Here is a 23,134-nt window from a genome sequence, read left to right on the forward strand (position 1 = left end):
GTATTAAATGTGACTACTGCTTCATCAAGGGGAAGTGTTTTAAGTAGAGTCCAGCTGATATGGAGCAGTCTGGAAGCAAAAGTTTCTTTACTGAAGTTACTGACTGTGTTATAGTATTGAACCTTGGGGGCTGTTTGGGGTGTGTGATTATGTGTTGTAGCTGGAGGTTGCTTAGATTATCGGGCAGGGTGCCACTTGTGGTAACATACATTGTTCTGGGGTGGATGTTAGAATCCAGGCTAGGATGGATTGTTTAGATGTGGCCTTGTTAATTCTAGTTGGAGTCTTGATCACTTCATAGAAGGCATATAGCTGAATTGAATTTAATGGGTTTTCTATGGTTATCTTTTGGCAGTCTATGTTGACGTCTCCTAGCAAGATGTTTTCCAGCTTTATGTTGGCCAAGATCCAAGAGATTATCTCTTCCAGGATGGGGATGTTGTTACTATGTGGTATGTATAGACCTGTGATGGCTAGAGATTTATAAGGTTTCAGTTTGAGGAGTGAGATGAGATGTTCTGGGTTGTTGAAAGTGGATATCTTATCACGGTAAGTGGAGAGATCTAAAACATTTCTGTAGAAAACAAAAACTCCACCTGTTTTTTTTGTTGGTTCTATCTAGTCTGAGTATATTATAGGGGGTATTTGTATTTGTGTATCTGTGGTAATTGATTTTAGGCTGGTTTCTGTGACTATGAAGAAATCAGGGAAGTAGTAGGCTATACAGGCATGAACTTCTGTGATTTTGTTATACAGACTTCTTAGGTTACTGTGTAGTATTTTAAGTCCTGGGTGGCTGGATATGGGTTTTCTTTCTGTTGCTGTTTCAGGATGTGTGGTGGGCTGGTTTGGTGGGGGGTTGGGGTTAGATGAATGGGTCCGGGATTTAAATGTGTATCCCCTTCCAGTATTATTGTCCAGTTAGCAATGTGGTTATTGAAGAGCCTGTTATATTTGGCCTGAGTTTATACGATTATGGGTAATGGTGGAGCATGTGCTGCCTTCTTGTATTTCAGGGTGCTAATGTAATTAAGTAGGCTGACAAAAATATTAGAGAAATGTGTTATAGTATTCTGGTTTAAATACTGTGTAGTAGGTGTTGGTAAGTGAGAGAGAGAGAGACTTGTGATAGCTAATTGAGAGTGTGTGTATAGTAAGAAAGTTTAGTAACAGAAGGTGACATAGTGGCATATTTGGGATTTAGGATGATGTATGGATAAGTGATATCCTACGTAGAAAATGGAAAAAGGGGGTTGATGATGATGATGATGACGAAGATATGGATAGGTGATAGAGTGTCTTGGAAGATGTATGCAGGGTTTCAGTTATAGGTAGTTGGGATTAATGGGAAGAGCAAAGTAGATTATCATGATAAGTAGGATTGATAGGTAGGTGTAGGGAAATAGATGAATGATGATAAATTTGTATGCTGAAGAGTCTTTTAGTGTAGAATAGGTATGGGGGGAAGGGTAGTAAGAAGAAAGTACTGATTTCATTGTGAATGGATGTAGAGAGATTGAGGGTAGACAGATCTGACAGTATAGATCGATAAGGAGAAGTCTGAAAGATACTGTAGAAGAAGAGGTGAGAGATAAATAGTAATCTGATTGTAGTATGTATTAGAAGATTGCAGGGATGAAATGAAGAGGGAGATTGCTTAGGTAAGAACTAGAGATACAGTTGGCGAGGGGTCTGAGTCAGAGAGGATATACAGCAAAGAAGTATAGAAGCAAGAAATGCTAACTGTTTGATGGGAGTATGGAGGAGGAGAATAGGAACAGGAGTGTTTCTCTGATAGTAGTAAAGTTGTTTGGGAAGGTATAGTGAGTGAGTGTCACAAGTGATAGGTGTATGTGGCTATGATAATGGCAGAGTAAGATGGGTTTGGTGGGAATTGGGGATAGGGTAGAGTAGCAAAGCTGAGCGTAGCAGGCTTCCAACCCTCAAGCCAGTTATTACAGACAGCAGTCAGCTCATAGCCAGTATAGAGCAATTAAGAAGGACGTACAAAGCAGAAGAGGTTTTCTTTCATGTACTTCATGCAGATGCTAAGAAACTAGGACGACAAAGTAACTGGCATATATGGTATAATGTACTGGTCAAGTGAAAGGACAGTGGGCAACTTAATAAGTGGTCCTTAGAGTGAAAGGAGAACTCCTTTGAGGGGAATGGTACAGGTCAATATTATAAGCAAGAAAAAACTAAACCGCAAATGTCACATGCGCGAAAATGCCAGTAATCGAACTTGCTATTGTGGGGGGCTGTGCCCCCCCCCCCCGCTAACTATATATTCTAACTCTGAGGTCACACTTCGTGAGGAAAGGGCAAATATCCCACTCCTCACTGTAACATAACGCCACGATCACACTTTCGATTCCCGGCATTTTCGCTCATGTGAGCGTTCACGGTTTAGTCTTTTCGTGCTTATAATATAGGCCCGAATGGTACAGCCACTTTCCAGTACAGGTCAGGCAAGTATTTGAGTAGGTAAAGTTAATACACAGCAAGGCTCTTCGTGTTAAACTTGCTTACATTGTACAATGACAATATTCTCAATGAAAACATTTGCAGAAGTGCACCTTGTGCAGAGCTCCTGCTGTTTTAGAGTCAGGAACAGATGTAGTGACCATAGGCTCTAAAAGGAAAGAAAAGAGAAAATCTCTCCTAAATTGAAATATTATATGGAAACAGTAAAGTTAATACTTAAGTAGCTAGCATACTCCAAGAGATGGTGAAAGGACCACAGTAAGTCAGAACAAGAAAATATGGGCTGTTCTAAGAGTAGAAAGAGGGTACGAGAGTTTATGAACGTCAGGTGAAAATATGTTTAGCAGGAGACATACTGGTAGAGACCCACAGTAATACACTGTGTAGAGCTGTATAGGCCATATTATCAAAACATAGCACTACACTGATAAACACAGAACTACATTATAAAACCATTTCTTATTAGGTATTCATTGAATGATATGTGTTCGATGTTGTTGGTAAATAGTAATTCCTGAGCAGCAGCTCACAATCACCATGAATGATGGCACAATACAAGCAAAACATAATTTTGTTCAACAATTGTCAAGATAACTGGCTTGATTCCAGGGAGATCCGGAATGTGTTAGCTTGAAAAGAGATGATGGACGGTCCTGAATGCCCCAGTAAAGATGGCCTGCACCCCCCCCCCCAACCAGAGTTTCCACATATTGGCTAAGACATTCTCTACCCTCAAAGTATCTTTGTGAGGCTGAGTTACTCTATATCTAAAGTGTTACAGTCCCATTCCAACCCATCTTAACATAGGACTATTCAACACTTTGTCTGAAGAAGACACCCACCCTCAACATTTTCTGACCCTTGAAAACATAAATATTTGTAGAATTAATTAAACTTAATTCCAGTATAGTGACAACTGCCCTTTCCATCTGGATTTAATACCTTGATTTGCTCTGACCACAGGGTGAAGGTGGATGTATTTCCACTGAGTGCATATCTATATTAATTTGAAATATCCTCACCTCATAGCAAATCAAAAAAATTAATGAACTAGGACTCCTGCACATCCTGGGATCTATAGGAAAGTCCAACTGCCATATCAGCACTAAATATAGAACCCCGTCCATGTCTTCCGTAGCCTGTGACACCTACTTTAATAAATTCACCCTTATCTATTGAACCCAGCACAATCTCTTTGTGCATTTCAGCTAGCCATCCATAAATGCAATCATGCACTGTAAAACATAAATATATACAGCAGTTACTGCGCATTATTAATACTAACTCTCTGGACCTCCACTGGGGTCGTAAATCTACTCAACCAATGTGCTCTATATCTGTAGTTGCTCTCTCATTGCTCAAATCAAACTAGCTATCCAATAAGGACTTAGTTCAAAGCCCCCCCCCAAATCCTGTCATCCTTATGGATTACTCCAGGATCAATCTTCTAACTAGCATCAGCCTTACACATAGGCGAACTAGGCAACTTCCTAGAGTGCCAAGCTTGTAGGGGCGCTCTTTCCTCATTTATTGATTTTAGAGCAATATTTCATTACTCTAAAAAAAAAAAAAGAAAAAATAAATAAAGCACCCCTGCAGGAAATAAAAATGCATCCATGGCACAGCGTGTGCTCCAGAGAGGGTGGTGCTCCAATTGACTTAACATTCAAGTCATGTTACTTTCATCTTAAATGTTGGAAGGTCATGGAAATGCAGACCTCGCAATGTTGAAATGTACATTTGAAGGAGCCTGAACGATTTTTTTTTTGAATTGTAGAAAGGGGGACAGAGCAGAGGCATAGGCATTCTACAGAAATCTGGACAAAGAAGATGGAATGGTGCAGTGCTAGAGAGAGAATTACTATTACTAATTTTACATTAATGCTGGGAGTGATCAACCAGATATTTTTGGCGATGTTAATCTGGTTTACTAATCTGTGAGGAGCAACCTGGATTAGAATACTTTAATTTGTGGCAAATTGTTTGTGTGGACTTTGTAGGTATCTCCAAGAAGTCTGGACAAAGCCTAAAGTAATGGGGGGAAGATGGGTACAAAGGACCAAAAATATAGACAGATTTTAAGTACTGCTCTTATAAACTTAGAAAGTTGTTAGATTAATAGGATTTGTGTTAGCTGTGTTAGCATGCATTTTCTGAAAGATACGAAGTCTGAAACTCAAATGTATGTCATTATTTAGTTACTTCAATCCTTAATGATTTGCCAGGAAACCACAGATTTTAGGAGGAACAGACAAAAATATAAGGCAAAAATCTGGATCCATTCATCTATCCATAACCACTTTTCCGATTTTTGCACATGGGTTGGGGTGTCACTTCAGCAGTGAAAATTATCTAGAACCAAGGTACCAAGAACCAAGCTGGGTGGCTAGCCCTGTAAGTGTTTTTCATACCACTCACTCGCACACATGCTCACACCTATGGGTGGTTTAGAGTATCCAATCCACCTACTTCATGTCTTTGGTATGTGGGATGAAACTGGAGCACCTGGAGAAAACTCTTGCAAACACATGGGGGACGTGCAGACTCCACACTGAAGGCACCCCATTCGAGAATTGAACTGGTGAACCTCTTGTTGTGAGGCAGCAAAGCTATTCTGTGAAAATATGGAAAGTTGAGAGGTATGCATGGAGGCTGTAACTGTTTGGTGGGGATTGGGGCTGGCTGGATGAAAGTAACTGATTGTATTGACATTTGCTCTATTTAAACAGTCACTATCTGGCTTAGCAGGACTAGTGTGCAGTTGTGAGAACTAAGCTGGACTATTTAACTGCACAGACTGAGTACATATAATTGCTGTGCCTGTCTCCAATGGAGAAAAATGACTAGCTGTCTGCTGCTGTTTGATTGTTATTTTGGTTTACAGGATTACTACAATTTTCTGAAGCAATGTGCAATATTTTATTGTGTGGCAACTTTTGGTATGGAACAAAGGTGAAGCACATTACACAGTCATCCTCTTTTATCACAATCAGAGATCTGAACTCTATACAGAAGTGGCAATAACTGCTTGGTGGGGGTTGTGTAGATGAAGGTAACTAATCCTGTTGTCAATTGCTTAGTTTAACAGGCATCTCTTAAAAAATAAAGAGATGCATGCATCACAGAATGCCTAAACCTCCAGAAGTTCTGGTGGCTGGTGGCCTACATCAAAGCTGTATAAGTAGATTTTGACATCGGCTTAGTAATTGCCACCACCATGAACCCCACCTAATCCAAAACTGGTGGTAACAGAGAACATATTGGACAGATGATACAAAGTAAATAGAACAACATGTTTTGCATCAATATGCATTTTCTGAAGAATAAGAAGTGTGAAACGCAAATATTTGGCATTATTGACTGTAATACTCAGAGATTTACAAAAAAATACGAGGGGCAAAGCAAAAATATGATGCAAAAATCAGGGACGTTCTTCAAACTTTTACAGTTGTAAAAGTAGTTTAAGTTTTATGTTAAATTTAAGTGGTAAGCAGTACTAAGTAATTGATGAGGGTGGCATGAATTTGTAAGTTTGTCTACTTAAAAGGTGTATATGGCGGATAATGTCAGGTAGCAAGTTTTTTACTCGTTAAAGGCTGTCGGTGATAGTTTAGAGTGCTATGGCAGCTGTGTGCTACTTCTGCAACATTCTAAGCATTACACAAACAATTTACCATGGGTCACTGTTCTGTGTTATCACCCTAAAGCCAGCCCTGCTCATAGGTGTACACAGAAAGTCTTTGCACTTGTGTAGGGAGGTGGGGAAGATGTCATTATTTTTTTTAACATTTCTCCCAAACTTCAGAGGTCAGTGTATTTTGTGTTGGGCTGGGGGCAGTGTGGTAATTATCTGTTTAAGTTTCCACACAAACATCAGAGGGGTGCACAGAAGGTCACTATAGCTTGTATAGGAGCACTGCACTGTCTCTCGAAGTGACAGTTTGGAAATATTATTGTAATCATTTTGTTTTCATTTTCCTCCCAATCAAATGTCTGACGCTCACACAGGTGACTGTCTTTTGCTGTTTGTTATGTTCTGTTTGTTTTTACAGTTTTGTCTCAGTCTGAAATCAGAAGGGTACACATAAGTTGGCTCTCTTTTGGGGGGGTAGGGGCTGAGGAGGCATGTTGTAAACAAATGTGACAGCAGCAGCAGCAGTAGCTTGAAATAAGACTGTGGGCATTTATGCCTTAATTTTAATCCCAGTTTATCGATAGAGATGGATATATAGAAAGCAACTACCTGTTTTGAGATGGGGACTAGCGGGGAGGTACTTTTCCAAAATATGGTATATGTATCCTCACAAGCATTTATCCCCTTTGCTAATTGTGAAGTAGTGTTTGGTCAATTTTGAGCATTAAAAAATGAATACAGCTCATTTCTTCCTTGAAATAAAACAGTAGGATTGAATTTCTTTTCTGTACGCATGATTTTTGTTCAGGCCATTATTGGATCATAAAGTTGCAAAAAAAAGCTCTAAAATGCACCTCAGAGCATCTATAACCCTATGGCTTCCAGGTGCCTAGCAGCCCACAGACCCCACCTTAATTTAGTTATTACAGGGTATTCTGGATTAGGATGTGTTGAAAGGATGCAGGACATAGAAAAGCCAAGGAGTAAGACTGAATTTCTTTCCATGATCATGTGTTTTGTGCACGCAATCGCTGGATGAAGTGGTTGTTTTAAAAAAAATCAAAAAATGCATCTCAGAGTATCTAAAAACCTCAAAACTGAGAGAAAAGGAAGAAAAAAGTAATCTGTATCGTGTGAGTATGCCAGGATGAGTAGGGCAGCTGGGGCTATGCCATGGAGCATTTTCACCTGTGGCCCCCCTTCATCTGCCAGCCTTGCTTAATAATCACCACTACCATGAACCCTACCTAATATAAAACTGGTGATTAATGGAGAAAACATTGGACAGAGTGTGTAAGTTGAGGTCAAGAAGGCCAGTGCCTGTATAGCTTCACTATTACTCCGGCATTACACATTTGTAAAGCTCCCCCTTTAAAAGTTAATGGAACAATAACTTAAGGAAATTCAAAAGCTGCCACCCCAAGAGGACTCCATAGCTAAGGTAGCTACTTATATCACTGATTTCTACTCCCTCCTTAACCTCTGCAACAAGGCACCTGTCCACATCCATCACAAATACAATGCTAAATTTATGAAAGGGCTCCTGTGATGGACCCCCATTATTAACAAACTGTCTCTTAGGAGGACAACTGCTATGCCCTAGGAATGAACTCCAACCATCCCATTTTAAAAGTAACCACAACAGTGTATAATGAAGAACTAAGGTCATCGATCAAAACCAAGCATGAATTACACATCACCACATTATCCAAAGATTACTAAAATTATGTGAAGCAGACGCCACGGTGGTGCAGCGGTAGTGTTGTTGCCTCACAGCAAGTGGTTCTCCCATTCGATTCTTTGCTGGAGCGCCTTCTGTGTGGAGTCTGCATGTCATCCCCACAGTTGAGTGGCGTTCGAAAGACATGCGTAAAATGGGCGAGCCTTCGTTGAAGGTTGGGCGTCGAGCTGGCACCTCGGCACTGTAAAAATCTACTGCCAATCATTAACGGTCCGGAGTTCCACTGTGGCGACCCCTAACCGGGAAAAGCCGAAAGAAGAAGAACAACTAAAATTATGTGAAGCAATGTGCAATATTTTGTGTGGCAACTTTTTGTTTGGAACAAAGGTGAAGCCTGTTACACAGCCATCCTCTTTTATCACAATCAGACATCTGAACTCTACACAGAAGTGGCAATAACTGCTTGGTGGGGGTTGTCTAGATGAAGGTAACTAATCATGTTGTCACTTGCTTAATTTAACAATCATCTCTTAAAAAATAAGAAATGGATGCATCACAGAATGCTTAAACTTCCAGACGTTCTGGGGGCTGGTGGCCTACATCAAGGCTGTATAAATAGATTTTGACATGGGCTTAGTAAGTACTACTGCCACAAGCCCCACTTAATCTAAATCTGGTGATAATGGGGAACACATACTGAACAATGCAGTGACCTGATCTCATGTTGTACAACATAAGACCTGATCTCATATTGTACAACATACTCTCATCCCAAGGATATTGCAAACCTGTTAGTGAACAAGTTTCTTTCTATCTTCTTCCCCTTCCTGTTTTTTCATCAGATTGGCTTCCCTTTCTATATTTTTCTCTGATCTAGTCCTAACTGTCCCCTCCAAAACCAAACCCACAAGCTCTGTGTCCAGACAACATAGCAGAATGACTCCTTGTGAGCCCAAAGCACTACCTTATTGACTACATCTTAAGCATGAACACTAAGAATGTGTCCTTGTCCTGGAGAACAGCTGTTGTGGCAGCCGTCCATAAGAGTGGCCCTAGCACTGACCCTAGAAGGTACAGACCAATTAACCTTGCCTCTATCATTTGAAAAAAGTTATAAAATATAACATTGTGGAACTCATAAGTAAGGATATTGGTAGCTTACAAGCCACTGACCCAGACTAATTTTACTTTATCAATAGTAGATTCTTCCCACTAATCTGGTAGAATCTTTGAGAGAGTCACAGATTCACTGGGTAAAGGCAAATTTGTACACGTTACCTATCTGGATTTTGCCAAGGCCTTTAATACTGTCCCACACACTGGTGTTATTGACAAATTGATACAAATAAATATAACCACATATATAACTCATTGGTTAGTGAACTGGCTTGCAGACTGAACCCACTCAGTCAGAGCTGGTGGCACACTTTGTCACCAGTGGCATCTTTCAGGGTTCCATCTTGGGGCTACAACAGTTTGTTGATATCAAAGCTGATGTCTGGGGACTGACTCTGAGTTTGCTGATGACAGCAAACTAGGTGCAGTGTCAGCTTATATAACAGAATACGTCCATATCATTTAAAAGGCTCTAACCCACATAAATGTTTGATATTAGCTCAACAGACTAAAACTCAACAGAAAGAAATGTAGAATTGTTCTCTTTGGGAAACAAGAACACCCCTACACCTATCGCATACATGATAGCCCTTCAAAAGAGATACTGTTATTAGAGACCTAGATGCATTCATTGGCATTGAACTCTGTTTCAACCATCACGTATCACATTTCATTAGGAAATCCTTTTACCTTGCCCAGCTCCATTTTTTTTAACTTGGGGAAAAAATAAAAAATAAACAAAAGACAAAACAAAAAAGCACCCTTAGCTGAACGATGTTGAATGGGGAGGTGCCAACTTTCTACTGCTGCCCTGAATGGTAAAGAATAGAAAGCTACGTGGACAGATTGGCCAGGCACACTGCAACAGGCTTATCTTTTCATATAGTGTTTTGTTTTCCATTACATGACAAGCAGTAGAAGCCCACTGAGTTTGAAGCGGACATGATTAGGCACTGTGGATAGTTGTAGTAATAGGACTGTCAAGTGCTTGAGGTAGTTCTTTTTTAATCTGGGAGCTGTCAGGTAACCAGATTTATTGAGTGGTGGTATGTGTCACCTACCTCTAACTTTTAGGAGAATGTTTGAACAGAAATGATCAATTGTATATCCTGGTACCACATGGCATGTAGCAGCTTTTTGCCAGCAGTTATTTTCCCTGTTTTAATCACATAGTGGTCATGAAACATAACTTGCTGTTTCATCTTGAAGCTGTTGGCTGCCATGTGAGAACTCTTTTAGCCACTGTTGCTCTGTGTTTGTATCACTCAATGAACTGCTTTTTGTCTGCTGATAGCTATTGACAGCATCGACCATTCATTACCTCTTCCTAGCTACAATTCCATAAACTGTTGCTGGTTTATTGGGGGGTCGAAGTGTCACTATTACCATCTTGCTTTAATTTTAGTAATATTGTGGTAATACAATGCTTGCTATTGTCTAATCTTGTTGCCTAAGGACATAATTCTTGGCAACTGTCATTACTTGCTGATTTTCTAATGCCCATCTTCTTGTGATTGTAATCTGCAGACTGGATTTCTGAATTCATTCATACTTTTGACTGCATTAAGTTGAATGGGAAATGTTTGGAATTTATTTGGCACATTTGTTTTCTTGCTCATTTTTCAGCAGCACATCCAGATTGATATGCAAGGATGGAATTAATTCTTCGTCGAGCAGCTGGGATGAGCAGTCAGTAATAAAGGGATTTAGTGGCTAAATAACGGTAGACACATTGTCAGCTTTAGGCACCTGCGAACCCTGCAGTCGGTGGGGGCTCCCAACTACAGCAAGTTATTTTATCTTGATATTTTGTAACATGTCTGTAAAACCAACAAAATCTAGTACAGCAATCTTGAATACTTAATATACCAGGTGGTTAATAACTCATTTATATCTCATTTACAATTCAAAGATATCTCTAGTTATAGTAACAGTGTTTTATCAAGTAACAGGCTTCACAATTCCATTAAATGTTATACAACTGACATAGTGTCCCTGGCTTGGTTAAACCTTGCTGGTGGACATTCTCTCTACTAAAACTAACAACATAGCTAGCTTTAGGTACCTGCAATATCTGTGGCTGCAGGAGGGGCCCCCTAGTCATCCTTGATTGTGTGGTGGCCTCATAAAAGCCGCTGCTGGTTGGGGGAAAATGTGGAGGACAAAATATATTAATTTTCTGATTACCCTCCTTAACATGAACATGGCTGTGAGATGACCCACTTAGGATACAGTTGATAATGGCCTTTGCTCTCAACTGTACCCATTCTAAAACCAGCTCTGCTCAGATGTCTGTGTATACTGAAAGGTGCTATAGGTTATGTGGGGGGGGGGGGTTGGGGATTGTGTAGTTATTACCTCTTTACTTTTCATCACAGTCAAACCTTAGAGGTGTGTACAGGAGGTCATTGTAGCTTCTGTTTGGGCTGAGGCCAGTGTGGTCATTGTTTCTTTCACTTTTCTCACAGCCCTCAGAGATGTAGAATGAAGGTTTCTATAGCTTGTGTAGTGCCAGTGTGCCGTCTAGGAGCAACAAGTAGAATACTGTAATCATTACTTTATTCCACTTTCCTCACAAACACACAACAAAGTTCGCAGACGACTGCAAACTAGGAGCCATAATAGAATTGCCTAATAATAATGGACATTCTACAAAGGGGCCTCACTGAGACTGATGCTTTGTGTCAAAGTCATGGCCTCAAGCTCAATGCCAAGAAGTGCATTGTCATCCCCTTTGGGAAAAACACTTTACCCATGAACTACCACATAGGTGGTAGCCTACTAAACACTGAAAGTGTGATAAGAGACCTTGGGACGCAGGTGGACAGTTGTCTCTCCTTTAATAATCACATCGCCACAGTAGTCAGGAAATCCTTCTACGTGGCACACCTCATCACAAAGGGGTTCTCCTCCAGAAAAAAAAAAAGAGTTCATTATTCCTCTCTACTCATTCCTCATCAGACCCACTATAGAGTACAACGCCCTGTTTGGCATGTACCTTGCAAGACATCCACAACAACTAGAAAGGCCACAGAGATACCTCACTAAGAGGATTACTAGCCTCAAACAGATGCAGACCGTCTCAAAAACTCCAGCTCTACTCTGTCACATATCGCCTACTCAGAGGCGATCTCTTCCTAACATACAAAGCTATGTCAAACCCAGATCTGTTGGACATGCTACACTTAAAGAAACCCCAATCTCTCTGAGCCACAAGCTCCAGGGACCTAAGCCTCATCACCACAATAAACAGAACATGCTGCAGGAATAGATTCCTGTCCCAGGGACTTCCCATGCTCTGGAACAGACTACCCATTCATATCAAACAAAGCTCCTCATTAGCCCTCTTTAAGACAAATCTTGACAATTGGATGGGAAATAGGAAATTCACCCTGGGGATAACTTCTGTGGGTCTGCTCGACAGGGGCACAGGAAAATAATTTTCTTGGGTGGCGAAAGGCAGGGAACTTACTTGGCTAGTTTTATATAGGCCTGAAGGCCGATAGCCTAGTACCTACCTATGAACCTATATAGGTGCCTTTGGGGGGTTAGGGATGAGGAATTATGAGGCATGCTGTGCAAGTCAGCAGACAGTTGAAATACATGAATGTGGCAATTTGAATCTCTGCTTTCATCCTACTCTTAACAGCAATGGGATGCATAGGCATTAATTGCCTTTTTTGAGGGGTTAGGGGGTAGGCAGTATTCCCAGATAAGATCTACCTGTGTATCCTCACAACAGGCTTATTAGTTTATTGTGAGCTACTATTTTAACAGCTTTGAATATTAAGCTTTGGGCACAACTTGTGTCTCCCTTTAAAGTAAAACAAAACAAAAAAATGCTGAAATTATTTTCTTAACCATGATTTATGTTTAGGCCACCATTGGATTAAAAGGTCGGGAATTCAGAACATACTCTAAAATACATCCCAGAGCATCTATAACCCTATGGCTTCTTGGGCCCTGGCTTATTTCAGTTATTTCTAAATGTTTATTACTGTGCTGTCTTGGTCAGGGAAGGTGTGTTGAAAAGATACAAGGAAAATTAAAGCTGAACCACAGCAATGAATTTCTTTCCTTAATCATAACTGCTGTTTAAGTCATCATTGAATAAAAAGGTTGTGTAAAAAGAAAAAAAAAGGTTTAAAATACATATCAGAGCACATGGAAAGGTATTGCTTCTTGGAAAATTGTAAAAGTAAGGCAAAGTGTGAGAGAGGGAAGAAAAAGGAATGTGCAGGGTATGGGGATCTCAAGATAGAGGAAACAGGGAGCAGGACTGTAGGGTTTGTGTGGAGGGGGAGCGGGGTTGAAACAGTAGGCCTAGGGTGCCATTTCACCTAAGCCCATTCCTGCACAGAAAGTTGTAATGTTTCACTGTTGCAACTAAATGACAGTAACTGTAAATGTCCCTCTGTGAGATGGGCCAACATAGTGTGGCACATAGGCCTGTTGTAATGTAAGAGCATTGTGGCTACAGGTCAGTCAGTGCATACTACTCCTAAAAGTTTGCAGCAGGAACTAAAAGGTTGCTTAGGAGTAGCAGTGACAGGGTGATACTTAGACTGGAAGTACCAAGGGGGCCCCCAAAATGCTAACACCGGCCCTGGGTAGACATTTGTGTTGCTATGAATGCTGCATAAACCTGTTTATTGTATCAACTCACCAAGTATGTAGGAGCAATATTTAAATCTGTTCCTGATTTTTGGGCCTTTTTCCCACAATATGTTTTTAGTTTTGTCCTTGATGTGCTTGTTTTTCAAAGAGTAGGGCATCATACAAATTACTATATGATTGCTGGGGGTATAGGTGGAGGTAAATTACTAACTGCAATTTGCTTCTTTTTCTGGCTTTACAGGATTACTGGGATTTGTGTGAAACAATTCAGAATGTGTTAATGTGTGGAACACAGTTAAAACTATTACATGGCCATCATTGTTATTGCAGTCAGACTGCTGAAGTGCACACAGAGGTGGCTGTAGCTGCTGGGTGAGAGCTGGACCTCTTGTTGTTTCCTCACTTTAAAGAGCCTATCTGACTTTGCAAGAATAGTATTCATTTGAGTGAAGTAAGATGGAATACTTTGTTACAGTGACATTTATTTGTTTTTTACCACAATCTGATATTTGATGTGTACACAGTAAAGTGGATGCAGCTGATAGGTGCACAGGCATTTGGCCATCTGTGGGTGCAAATAACTTAGCCCTGATTCTGTTTGACCACTGTTAAACAGTAGTCATGTACATGACATGATAAGATTGTCAAACAATGTAATTGCAAAAATCAGTGTAAAACTGGCATTACCATGGCTAATGCCTGTCTGCTTGTGTGTGTGTGTGTGTGTGTGTGTGTGTGTGTGTGTGTGTGTGTGTGTGTGTGTGTGTGTGTGTGTGTGTGTGTGTGTGTTGGGGGGGTTGCATTGTATCTAAGAGTAACAAGTCAGCCATTTCTTTCAGTTTCCATCATAAACATCAGCATTGCTTATGATAACTGGCTATCTTTGATGATGTCACAGGAGCAGGATGTGTGTGAAACTTAACTGTTAATTAGTACAGCAGTGCAGTGAGCAGTATTGCCATCTCACATAGCATAACTTTAAGCTTTTGGCTGTGGCTTCTTCTGTGAGGAGTCTACATGCCTCTAATGTGTCTGAGTGGGCTGTTTCATGTGCTCTGGTTTCCTCCAACAGTCCAAATATGTGATTCAGATGAAATGGCATCCCACCAGTTTGCCTCTTGCAGTATTGTGTGTGTGTTTGTGCATCTTTTAGCGGCAGTGTCAGATTTTTATCTGTGAATGCCTACAATATGGAAAGTTCATCTAGTCTAAAAACAGTTCTTCTTAGAGGTACTCACTAAAGATTGCTGAAGCTTGTATAGGGGGCTGAGGACGGTGGTGTTATTACTACTTTATTTTTTTTTTCAGTCAACCCTCTGAGGTGTGAAAATGCCATAGCTTGTGTATGGAATGTGGACAGTGTTGCTATTTTCTTAACTCTCACCCCAATCCCAGAGCTGTACTCCAAAGATCAGTAAAGGCTGTTTAGGGACAATATCAGGTTCAGAAGAAGCAAGATGGAAAATATAGTGTGTTATTATTTTCACTTTCCTCACAACTGAACATCAGATAAATGTATGGGTGGTTATTTTGTGGGGTAGGGGTACATGGGCATGCTGCTATATGCATCTGACAACAACAATTTGAACTATGAAACCATGACTTGTTTGTTCCATCAGTTTAGTCCCAGTCTGACGTTAGAGTGGTACACAGAAGATAACTTCCCTTTAGGATTAGGATCGTGGAGGCATGTAGTGTATATGTTTAACTGCAGACACTTGAAATATATGACTGTGGCAGTTTGTGCCTTCACCCCAATTTAACATTAGAGCACTGCGCAGAATGTGGGTTAATGAGGCAAGCACTCTTCCCAGATGTGATGTATATGTCCTCACAAGCACTGTATTGTGACTGAAATTTTATCAAACTCAACATATTTCTTCCTTGAAAGAATAAAATAAGACTGCATTTCCTTCTTTGCTCATGTTTATTGTTCATGCTATCACTGGATCACAATGTTTGGAAGTACCTCTAAAATATACCTCAGAGTATCTATAACCTCATGGACTGGGGGGGGCTTAGTGGCCATCAACTGCCTAGCTTAATTTGATTATTCATTTCACAGTTACTGTAGTGCACTCTTGGCTTATTGGTGTGTGTTTAAAGTTTGCAGAAAAAGCAAAGTTGAAGAATGACACTACATTTCTTTCCTTAGTCATGATTTTTGATCAGACCATTGCTGGGTCAAAAAGGTTTGGGAGAATACTCCAAAATGCACCTCAGATCATCTAGACCACCCATGGCTTCTGGTGGCTTAGTGGCTCCCAATCCCTAGCTTAATGAAATTATTTCTTTCACAGTTATTGAAGTAACTTCCTACGCAGTTAAGGTGTGCTAAAGGAGGCAAGAAAAAAGTGAAAAGTAAGTCAAAATGTGCAGAAAAGTAAAAAAAAAGTAATCTGGTTACTATGAAGAGGATATGGCATGGGGGGTGTAGTGTGGGTGGTTGGAGGTGCTGGACAATGTGTGGGGGCAGTGGGAGCACTATGGGGCCCTTTCACCTAGGGCACCATTTCACCTAAAGCTGTCATTGAACATACTTCTTCAGAGATTTACTTTCTGAATTTTAGCAACAAGATTATGACTGAAACCTGAAAGTCAACCTTCCTGTAAATAAATAAGTAAACAATACTATAAATAGATTAATAAAATAACTCATGAAAGAAGAGAAATAACTAGAGATAGGAGGCAAACTAAAGGCCCCAGCATTCACAAGGTGACAAGGGGAAGGCGGGTACCAAGTCAAGAAGGAAGGATGAGTGACAGCAATGCAGAGTGGAATTGCAGAATGAGTGACCATGTGAGTATAGACATACTATAAAAGGAAGGAAGAATGACTGAAAAATGGAGGTTGCAAGTAGAAGGTAGGCAAAAGAAAGGAGAACCAAACCATGGGACACACAAAGAATTTGGATGAAAAAATGCGAATAGCTTAAGATTTTTTTCTATGCAGATATTTTTTAGAGCAGAAATACATGCTGTTGCCTAGTATCTTTTTATGAGAACACATGGTAAACATGTTTGCTCTTCATTGGGAGATGCAGTTTTTTTACCTATTACCTGTGTTGTAATTAGACATTATTTTATTGTGTCATTATAAAAGTCATGCTGTCCATTCTAATCAGCCTCTTCTGTGGTTTGTGAGCATTTTGTTATGAAAAACCCACCATTTTGCACTGAGACCTTTTTCTAGTGAATTTTGAGACGAGTATTTAAAACAGCAGTGCATTATCTGGTTTATTGCTGGAAATGATCAGGTAAGATTAATTTTCAGTAATCTTTGAAGGCTATCTCTACTGAAAACAAAACATTTAAGGGAAATAAGCACTGTATTTATGGCATCTGTAAGTGATGCTTTTAAAAGTAAATTGTGTCTATATTCATTCATGTATTTGTAACGTTTACAAAGAAGTAAAAACTAATGCCATATTTAGAATTTGATTTAAAGTCTGTGACGTGGTAATCTCTGCATCTGATGTTTGCAAAAAGTCACAAATCATGCTGTCAGAAGACATTGAAGAAATATAGCATCTAACTGATTGATCTGTGGGTGTCAGAGTAGTGCAGCACTTAGTTTTATTGTATCACAGCACCTGGCCTTCCAGTTTGGCTCCTAGCTTGGTTGCAGTTTGTGTGGAGTGTGCATGTCCTTTCTTTGTCTGGATTTGTGTGAGGATCCATAGTCTCCTCCTACATGTATGCAGTAAGTGAATTAACTATTCTCTAAATTCTCTATAGGTGTGCAGTTGTGTGTTTGTTGCAGTGGAGTGGCATTCCATTATGAAATGGTTCTTTGCCTTTCATGCATTGTTTGCCAGGACATACTCTGTCTCTCCCACCTCCCTGACTAGGATAAAGCATATATTGCAAAATGACTAATAGGATAAAGCATATATTGCAAAATGACTAATAGGATAAAGCATATATTGCAAAATGACTAAGTAACAGATTTGTCTTTTTTTCAGGTTCTCTGGCTTTCCACATTTATTTAAATGTTGTCTTTTTTCCTTTAATGCTTAGATATTGTTACCAGGCTCAAGTTCCAGCTCAGAGCAGTCAGAAAGTTCTGATTCAAGTTCAGATGGTGAGGACAACAGCATGTTAGAACTCCTTCGCCCTAAATCTCGCAGCCCCAGCCCTGGGATGAAGAGACAACATGGTAGTCGCAGTCGGAGCCGTAGTCCTGGCCTGCCAAAGTTTCAGGCCCTCAATCTCATGGTGTCTTCTCACCGTAAAGGAAAGAACAGAAGCCCATCTCCTCGAGGAGCTCGGACTCCAAAACATGAAGTGAGTAGTGACCATATCAGTCACATACCAGGCAGCACACAGAGTTCTGATAATTCTGGAAAGCACAGGAATTCACGGAGTTCTGTTCAGAAGGTAACTTCTTCAAAGGACGGTTTCAAGAACAAAGGCGGAAAATATAGAGAAACTGAAAAGGATGGACAGGGGGCTAATGAACAAAAGAAGGGAGCTCCTCACACGTTACAGGCTAATCAGCCCTGGAGTACAACCACTGTTACTTACGTGCAGCCTGTTGTTTCAGTGAAAAGATCACCAAGTACTGGGAAAGGTTCATCACACAGCAAAGCTGCACCAGATTCTGCTCGTGGCACAGCCACATCTGAAGGGAAAGAAACCAGCACTCTTAAAGCTGTAGCTCAAGGGAACACATCTCCTAGCCACAGGGAGCAGTGAAAGAAATAAAAAGCTAGATTTATAATCCATCACTTACATGCAAAACAATGATTTAAAGAGCACCTAGGAGCCAGAATTAAGAGTATCTGCAATGACTTATGCCCTATAGAGATTTATTTCTATAAAAGTATAATCCTTTTTTGTGACTGTGGAGGATTTCTGATATATTACTCAGTGCCCCTGTAATTGGACAAAAGTGGTCTTTTTAAACATTTTACCCAAATAGACAGTACTTGGATTGATTCTTTACAAACATTATATCCAAACAGTACTTCATTGATTTGATGTTGGGACAGCACACATACAGCATCTATGCTGCATTAATTTCTGGATGCTCTTTACCCACGTACTTGAAACTAGCAATTCAGTATGTTTTCAGCATTAATCTAAAGTCATCTCTTCTGTTAACATGGGGATATCTCTACTGATCCAATGTTAGTTTTACACTATACAATTTTTTGTAATTGCCTCTTCGATTCACTTATACTGCTTTGGATTTTTAAGTCAGACTGTCACATCTCAAGGGGAGGGTGCAACTTGAAATACAACAATTGGGGAATATATGTGAGTGTACCTTCTGCTGGAAAACAAAGCAGAGTACCTATAAAGAAAGAGGTTATCTCAGAAGAAAGCAGTATGTCTTCTGTGAAAACTGGCCTCAGTGTAATATAACACTTCCAGCAGTGAAGGTATCAATTTTGCGCTACAATAGATACTAAAATGTAAACAATTTTTTTCATAAATAAAAAGATACTAAGGGATACATTATGATATAAAATGTAAATAATAACCCATCCTCTAATTAGTGGGCATATGCAGAATCATCAATGTTCAAAAGGATATATTGTGATATAAAATGTAAACAACCCATCCTCTAACCAGTGGGCATATGCAGAATCATCAGTGTTCAAAGAATGCTTCTGCTGGTGAAGATGCAAATTTCATGTTTAGACATTTTGTTTCATATGTTGGTAATGTAATTCGGGTTATGCAGCATGCTGTCTTTCAGAGGTACTGCATTTGCTTAACGTCTCTTTGCAGATACTGTACAATTAGTAGCTACAGAGAAGCCATGCCTAGTTAAATACCATCTCCATCCAACCATGAGCAGCTTGATGTTTGACATATTTTAGGGGGTTGATAATGGGTTGATATACACAGAAGTGTCATATTGGGGCATGCTAACAGTGTAAAATCCAACATTTCTGAAAGGTATTACAGTATTCACTTTCTTGCTGTTGCCATCTTCTTTCAGACCCTTTACTGCATGGTTTGTCATGAAGTTTCAGTGTAGAAACATTTAGTAAAACTGCAGCCCACAATCTTAAGTAAAGCACCTTGTACCAACTATTGTGATTTCTATAGCAAGTTTGGCTCCTTGGTCCCAGAATTTCTTCCCACATAAGAACAGCATTTCCCTTTTTAAGACATGCCAGTCACCTCATTCCTGCAGGTGCCATTCATGGGAGTACAGCATACAACACCACACAATACATATGTTCTGCTTTTCCCTCTTTTGCTGTGATAATGAAAGCCCAGGCCTCTCTAAATCCACCCAGACTGAAGTACATTATCTTCTCATTGATAAACCATATAGACTCTTATATAAGTAAAGCAATGTATGCCAGAAATTAACCTTAAAGGGGGCTTAACTTAAAGGTATTGATAGTTTCTTTTGGCAATCAATTATCTGATATTAAAGAAAGTGAATGAATAATGATGATAGTGATGTATTTCAACTTGCTGCTGATTTTCAGAGCCATATCTCCACTCTGAACATTGTATTGGCCAAAGTACTGTATTTCAATTTCAACTTTGCTGCTACCATTTCCAGACTGCACCCCCCACACACACACACACACACACATACACACAGTACAGTTGCTGTAGTGGCCAAATAAGGTATTTCACTTTCAACTTTACTGTTGTCATTCACTGATAATCTACTACACACCCAAGTGTTTTGGTGCTCATAGTACTCTATTTACGTTTTAGCTTTGGTGCTGTCATTCACTGGCATACACTCACACACCCCAGTTGCTGTAGTAGCAAAAGTAATATATTTCCATTTTAAATTTGCTGCAGGCATTCTCAGACACACTCTTGACACACCATGATTGCTATAATGGCCACAGTAATGTATTTTTATTTCAACTTTGCTGTGGTCATTCATAGACCACCTGACTCCAATTACTGTAAGTGTTAAAAAAAAAAACTGTAACATCACATAGTTCAAGAATATAGATTGGCTAGCCATGTCTTGCTACTGCATGAGAGAAGTTAAGAGTACTTACATTCACTTATTCGTTGATTCTCTATCTGACTTGTCCTTATATCACTGCTGATTAGGATAATGTGGCCAGTCAGAGAACAGATGAATTAATAAATTGATGAATGAAAAAAATGAATGACTAAAAACCTTACTGATACCTCAACTTGTACAGGGGTCAATGCTTTTAAATTTTTTTTTGATATTCCTGTTGTCTTCAACTTATCGATATGTCACACATGTATATATGGTATGTTCATATACACTGTCCAAATTTCACTTTTTATCATTTCAGGACAGCATTCAGTGAACTCACAACTGTAACCAAGGTATCTCCTGGAAGTACCTGTTTAGTAATATTTTGTAGGTGCTGACTTATAATCCCCTCTTTAGAACTATGTCACAGTATGATATTTCATTTAGCTGCAGGCAGCTGACTTGATGACTTCAGAACTCCCTTTTGTTATTGCAAGTGTTGAAGATCTCCACACTCTATAGCAGATAGTATATGTATATCCCATAGAGATATACATGCACAGTGAGACATATCTCTCATGCTTTATTTTTATTGCATGGCCTGACCCTTTAAGTCATACTAGAGCTACTTCAAAGTTCTGCTTTTGCCTACTGGTGCAAACGTGTTACCCCCTTTTTCAATAACACTGTAGATTCTAAAATGAGACCGAGAGCAAAAATAAAAAGGAAGAAGATCATGTTATCCGACACACTTCCATCATTTAAGACAATGGAAATTGAGGGCCTCATGTTTTTGAGTTAAGCCTGTTGTAATGGTTATGTTAAATGGTACTCAGGGTGATCCTTGAGCACTTTAATAGTAGAGTTTCCACATTTAGACCTATCATGATGCATTTTAACCTGTAAATAGAGATTACGATAACAGTACTTTCCTTTTGAACAGAAAACATGAAACGTAAACTGCACAGGAAGGTAAATTGTTCAATGACTGCAAATCTGTTAAGAAATTGATGTAGTAATACATGCGCAATTATGATTATTATTATTAGTGGCAACCCAGTATTAATTGATTTACAGTATTCTTGAAAAGCTTTAATATACTGTGGTGACTTCATGTCTGTCTAGATTTCCTGTTTATGTTTTGTTTATTGTACTGTAAATTGTTATTATTCATGTAGTCCAGGCTATCAGACTTGCACTGTACATTAGCAGTTAGTATGCTGAATTGGATATGTTGTTTCAGTGTGTGATGGTACAGTAGTGACAAGGGATGGATGTATGGCTTGCACTCTGAACTGGGAAGGTTCTATGAAGAAAATGAGTTCACACTGTTTACGTCTGACACAATAAGCATATTTTTGCCTCACTATTACAACAGTAGGCCACTACTGTAACAAGCAATGCCTGCTCGTGGATTATTAGCATGTTCTTTGTGACATTCATATGATAAGGCAGGATACACTTACAGTCAGTGCTTGCTGCTTGGTCATTAACATATTGTGTGGGTCACTAGTATGGTAACGGGGGGGGGTCAGTACAGTAAAACACAACACATACTTCTCATTCATTAGCCCGTGGCTTTCGCCTTTTGGTCACCTTTTCATGACAACTCTTCAACTTTACTTTGAACATTTCATTTAGCACCATGGTGTTTTTTTCAGAAAAGCATTTCACAGTGGAAAGACAGACATGCATTTTATTTTGTCTAAACTTTTGTGAACCAGTTACTACATAAAACAGTGCATGTAGTGTGTGTGTGTGTGTGTGTGTGTGTGTGTGTGTGTGTATGTACAACAGAGAGAGAGTTTGCATGCACATACAATGTCTGATAGTATTTTTTCTCCTTTTCAGCATGGGGTCCTCCAGTAAGTTATGCACCTTAGAGTCTGAAAAAAAAAACGTATCTCTGTTGCATACCTACTTTATTGTTTCATGTATTTCAGCACAGTGGCAACATAGATTCTGGCTCTGATTCCAAAAAAAATGATTGCAGTGTAAGTGACCAGTTACACTGAGAGCAGTCAGAGCAGGAGTTTTGGAATCTGGTCCTTGTAATAAGTGTGTTTATGGATAGGCCTTACACTGAAGTAAATCACTTATACTGAGGGGAGATCTTTCAGAATCCGGGCAGACTTACATTGAGAACAACTCTTTTGGAATCTGGCCCACTGTTAAAAAAAAAAAAAAAAAGTTAATCTGGTCACCACCTTGCTGTAAATGACTTGGGTTATTTAAAAAGGTAATATGACTTGGTTTGGGAATAGAGGTTAGTTCTAGGTGAATAACCTGCGTAGGAGTGATTGTGCTCCCAGAAGGCAGCCTGTCCTTCCTGGAGACCATGTATGTTTGCTATGATTTACATGTAAAGGATACCTACTGTAGTATGCAGCTGTGTATCTGGAACTAAAGGTGGACATAACATGCCTACCTCCTGCAGTGAAGAAACCAGAGCAAGCTCCAAAACTGCCATTTTGAATGCCTGCATTGGGCATTTGCCATATGGAGGAAAATGGTGCATGTCTTGGCAATGGTACATCCCACCTGTTAGGAGGAAGAGAACATTACACGTTATGATTAGGCATTGTCAGTGCTGAACAGTGACAGGATACAGTGCATGACTGTAATTTTTGGAGGTGCAGTTAAGTTTGTTAGCTTA

At 39.7% G+C, this 23,134-nt stretch overlaps 1 protein-coding gene across 1 annotated transcript in view; it reads left to right on the forward strand.

Moving 5' to 3' along the window:
* Positions 1–23,134, forward strand: part of INPP5J (inositol polyphosphate-5-phosphatase J) — a 791,140-nt gene that overhangs the window by 767,332 nt on the left and 674 nt on the right. Inside the window, exon 13 of the mRNA XM_044068468.1 lies at positions 17,556–23,134. This exon is cut by the window's right edge and continues 674 nt beyond it. Coding sequence (XP_043924403.1) covers positions 17,556–18,233 — 678 coding nt within the window. The 3' untranslated portion in view covers positions 18,234–23,134. The remainder of the gene's footprint in view (positions 1–17,555) is intronic.

This window comes from Protopterus annectens, chromosome 4.part0 (genome assembly GCF_019279795.1).
Source record: "Protopterus annectens isolate FY-2018-M chromosome 4.part0, PAN1.0, whole genome shotgun sequence".
Classification (NCBI taxonomy): Eukaryota; Metazoa; Chordata; order Ceratodontiformes; family Protopteridae; genus Protopterus; species Protopterus annectens.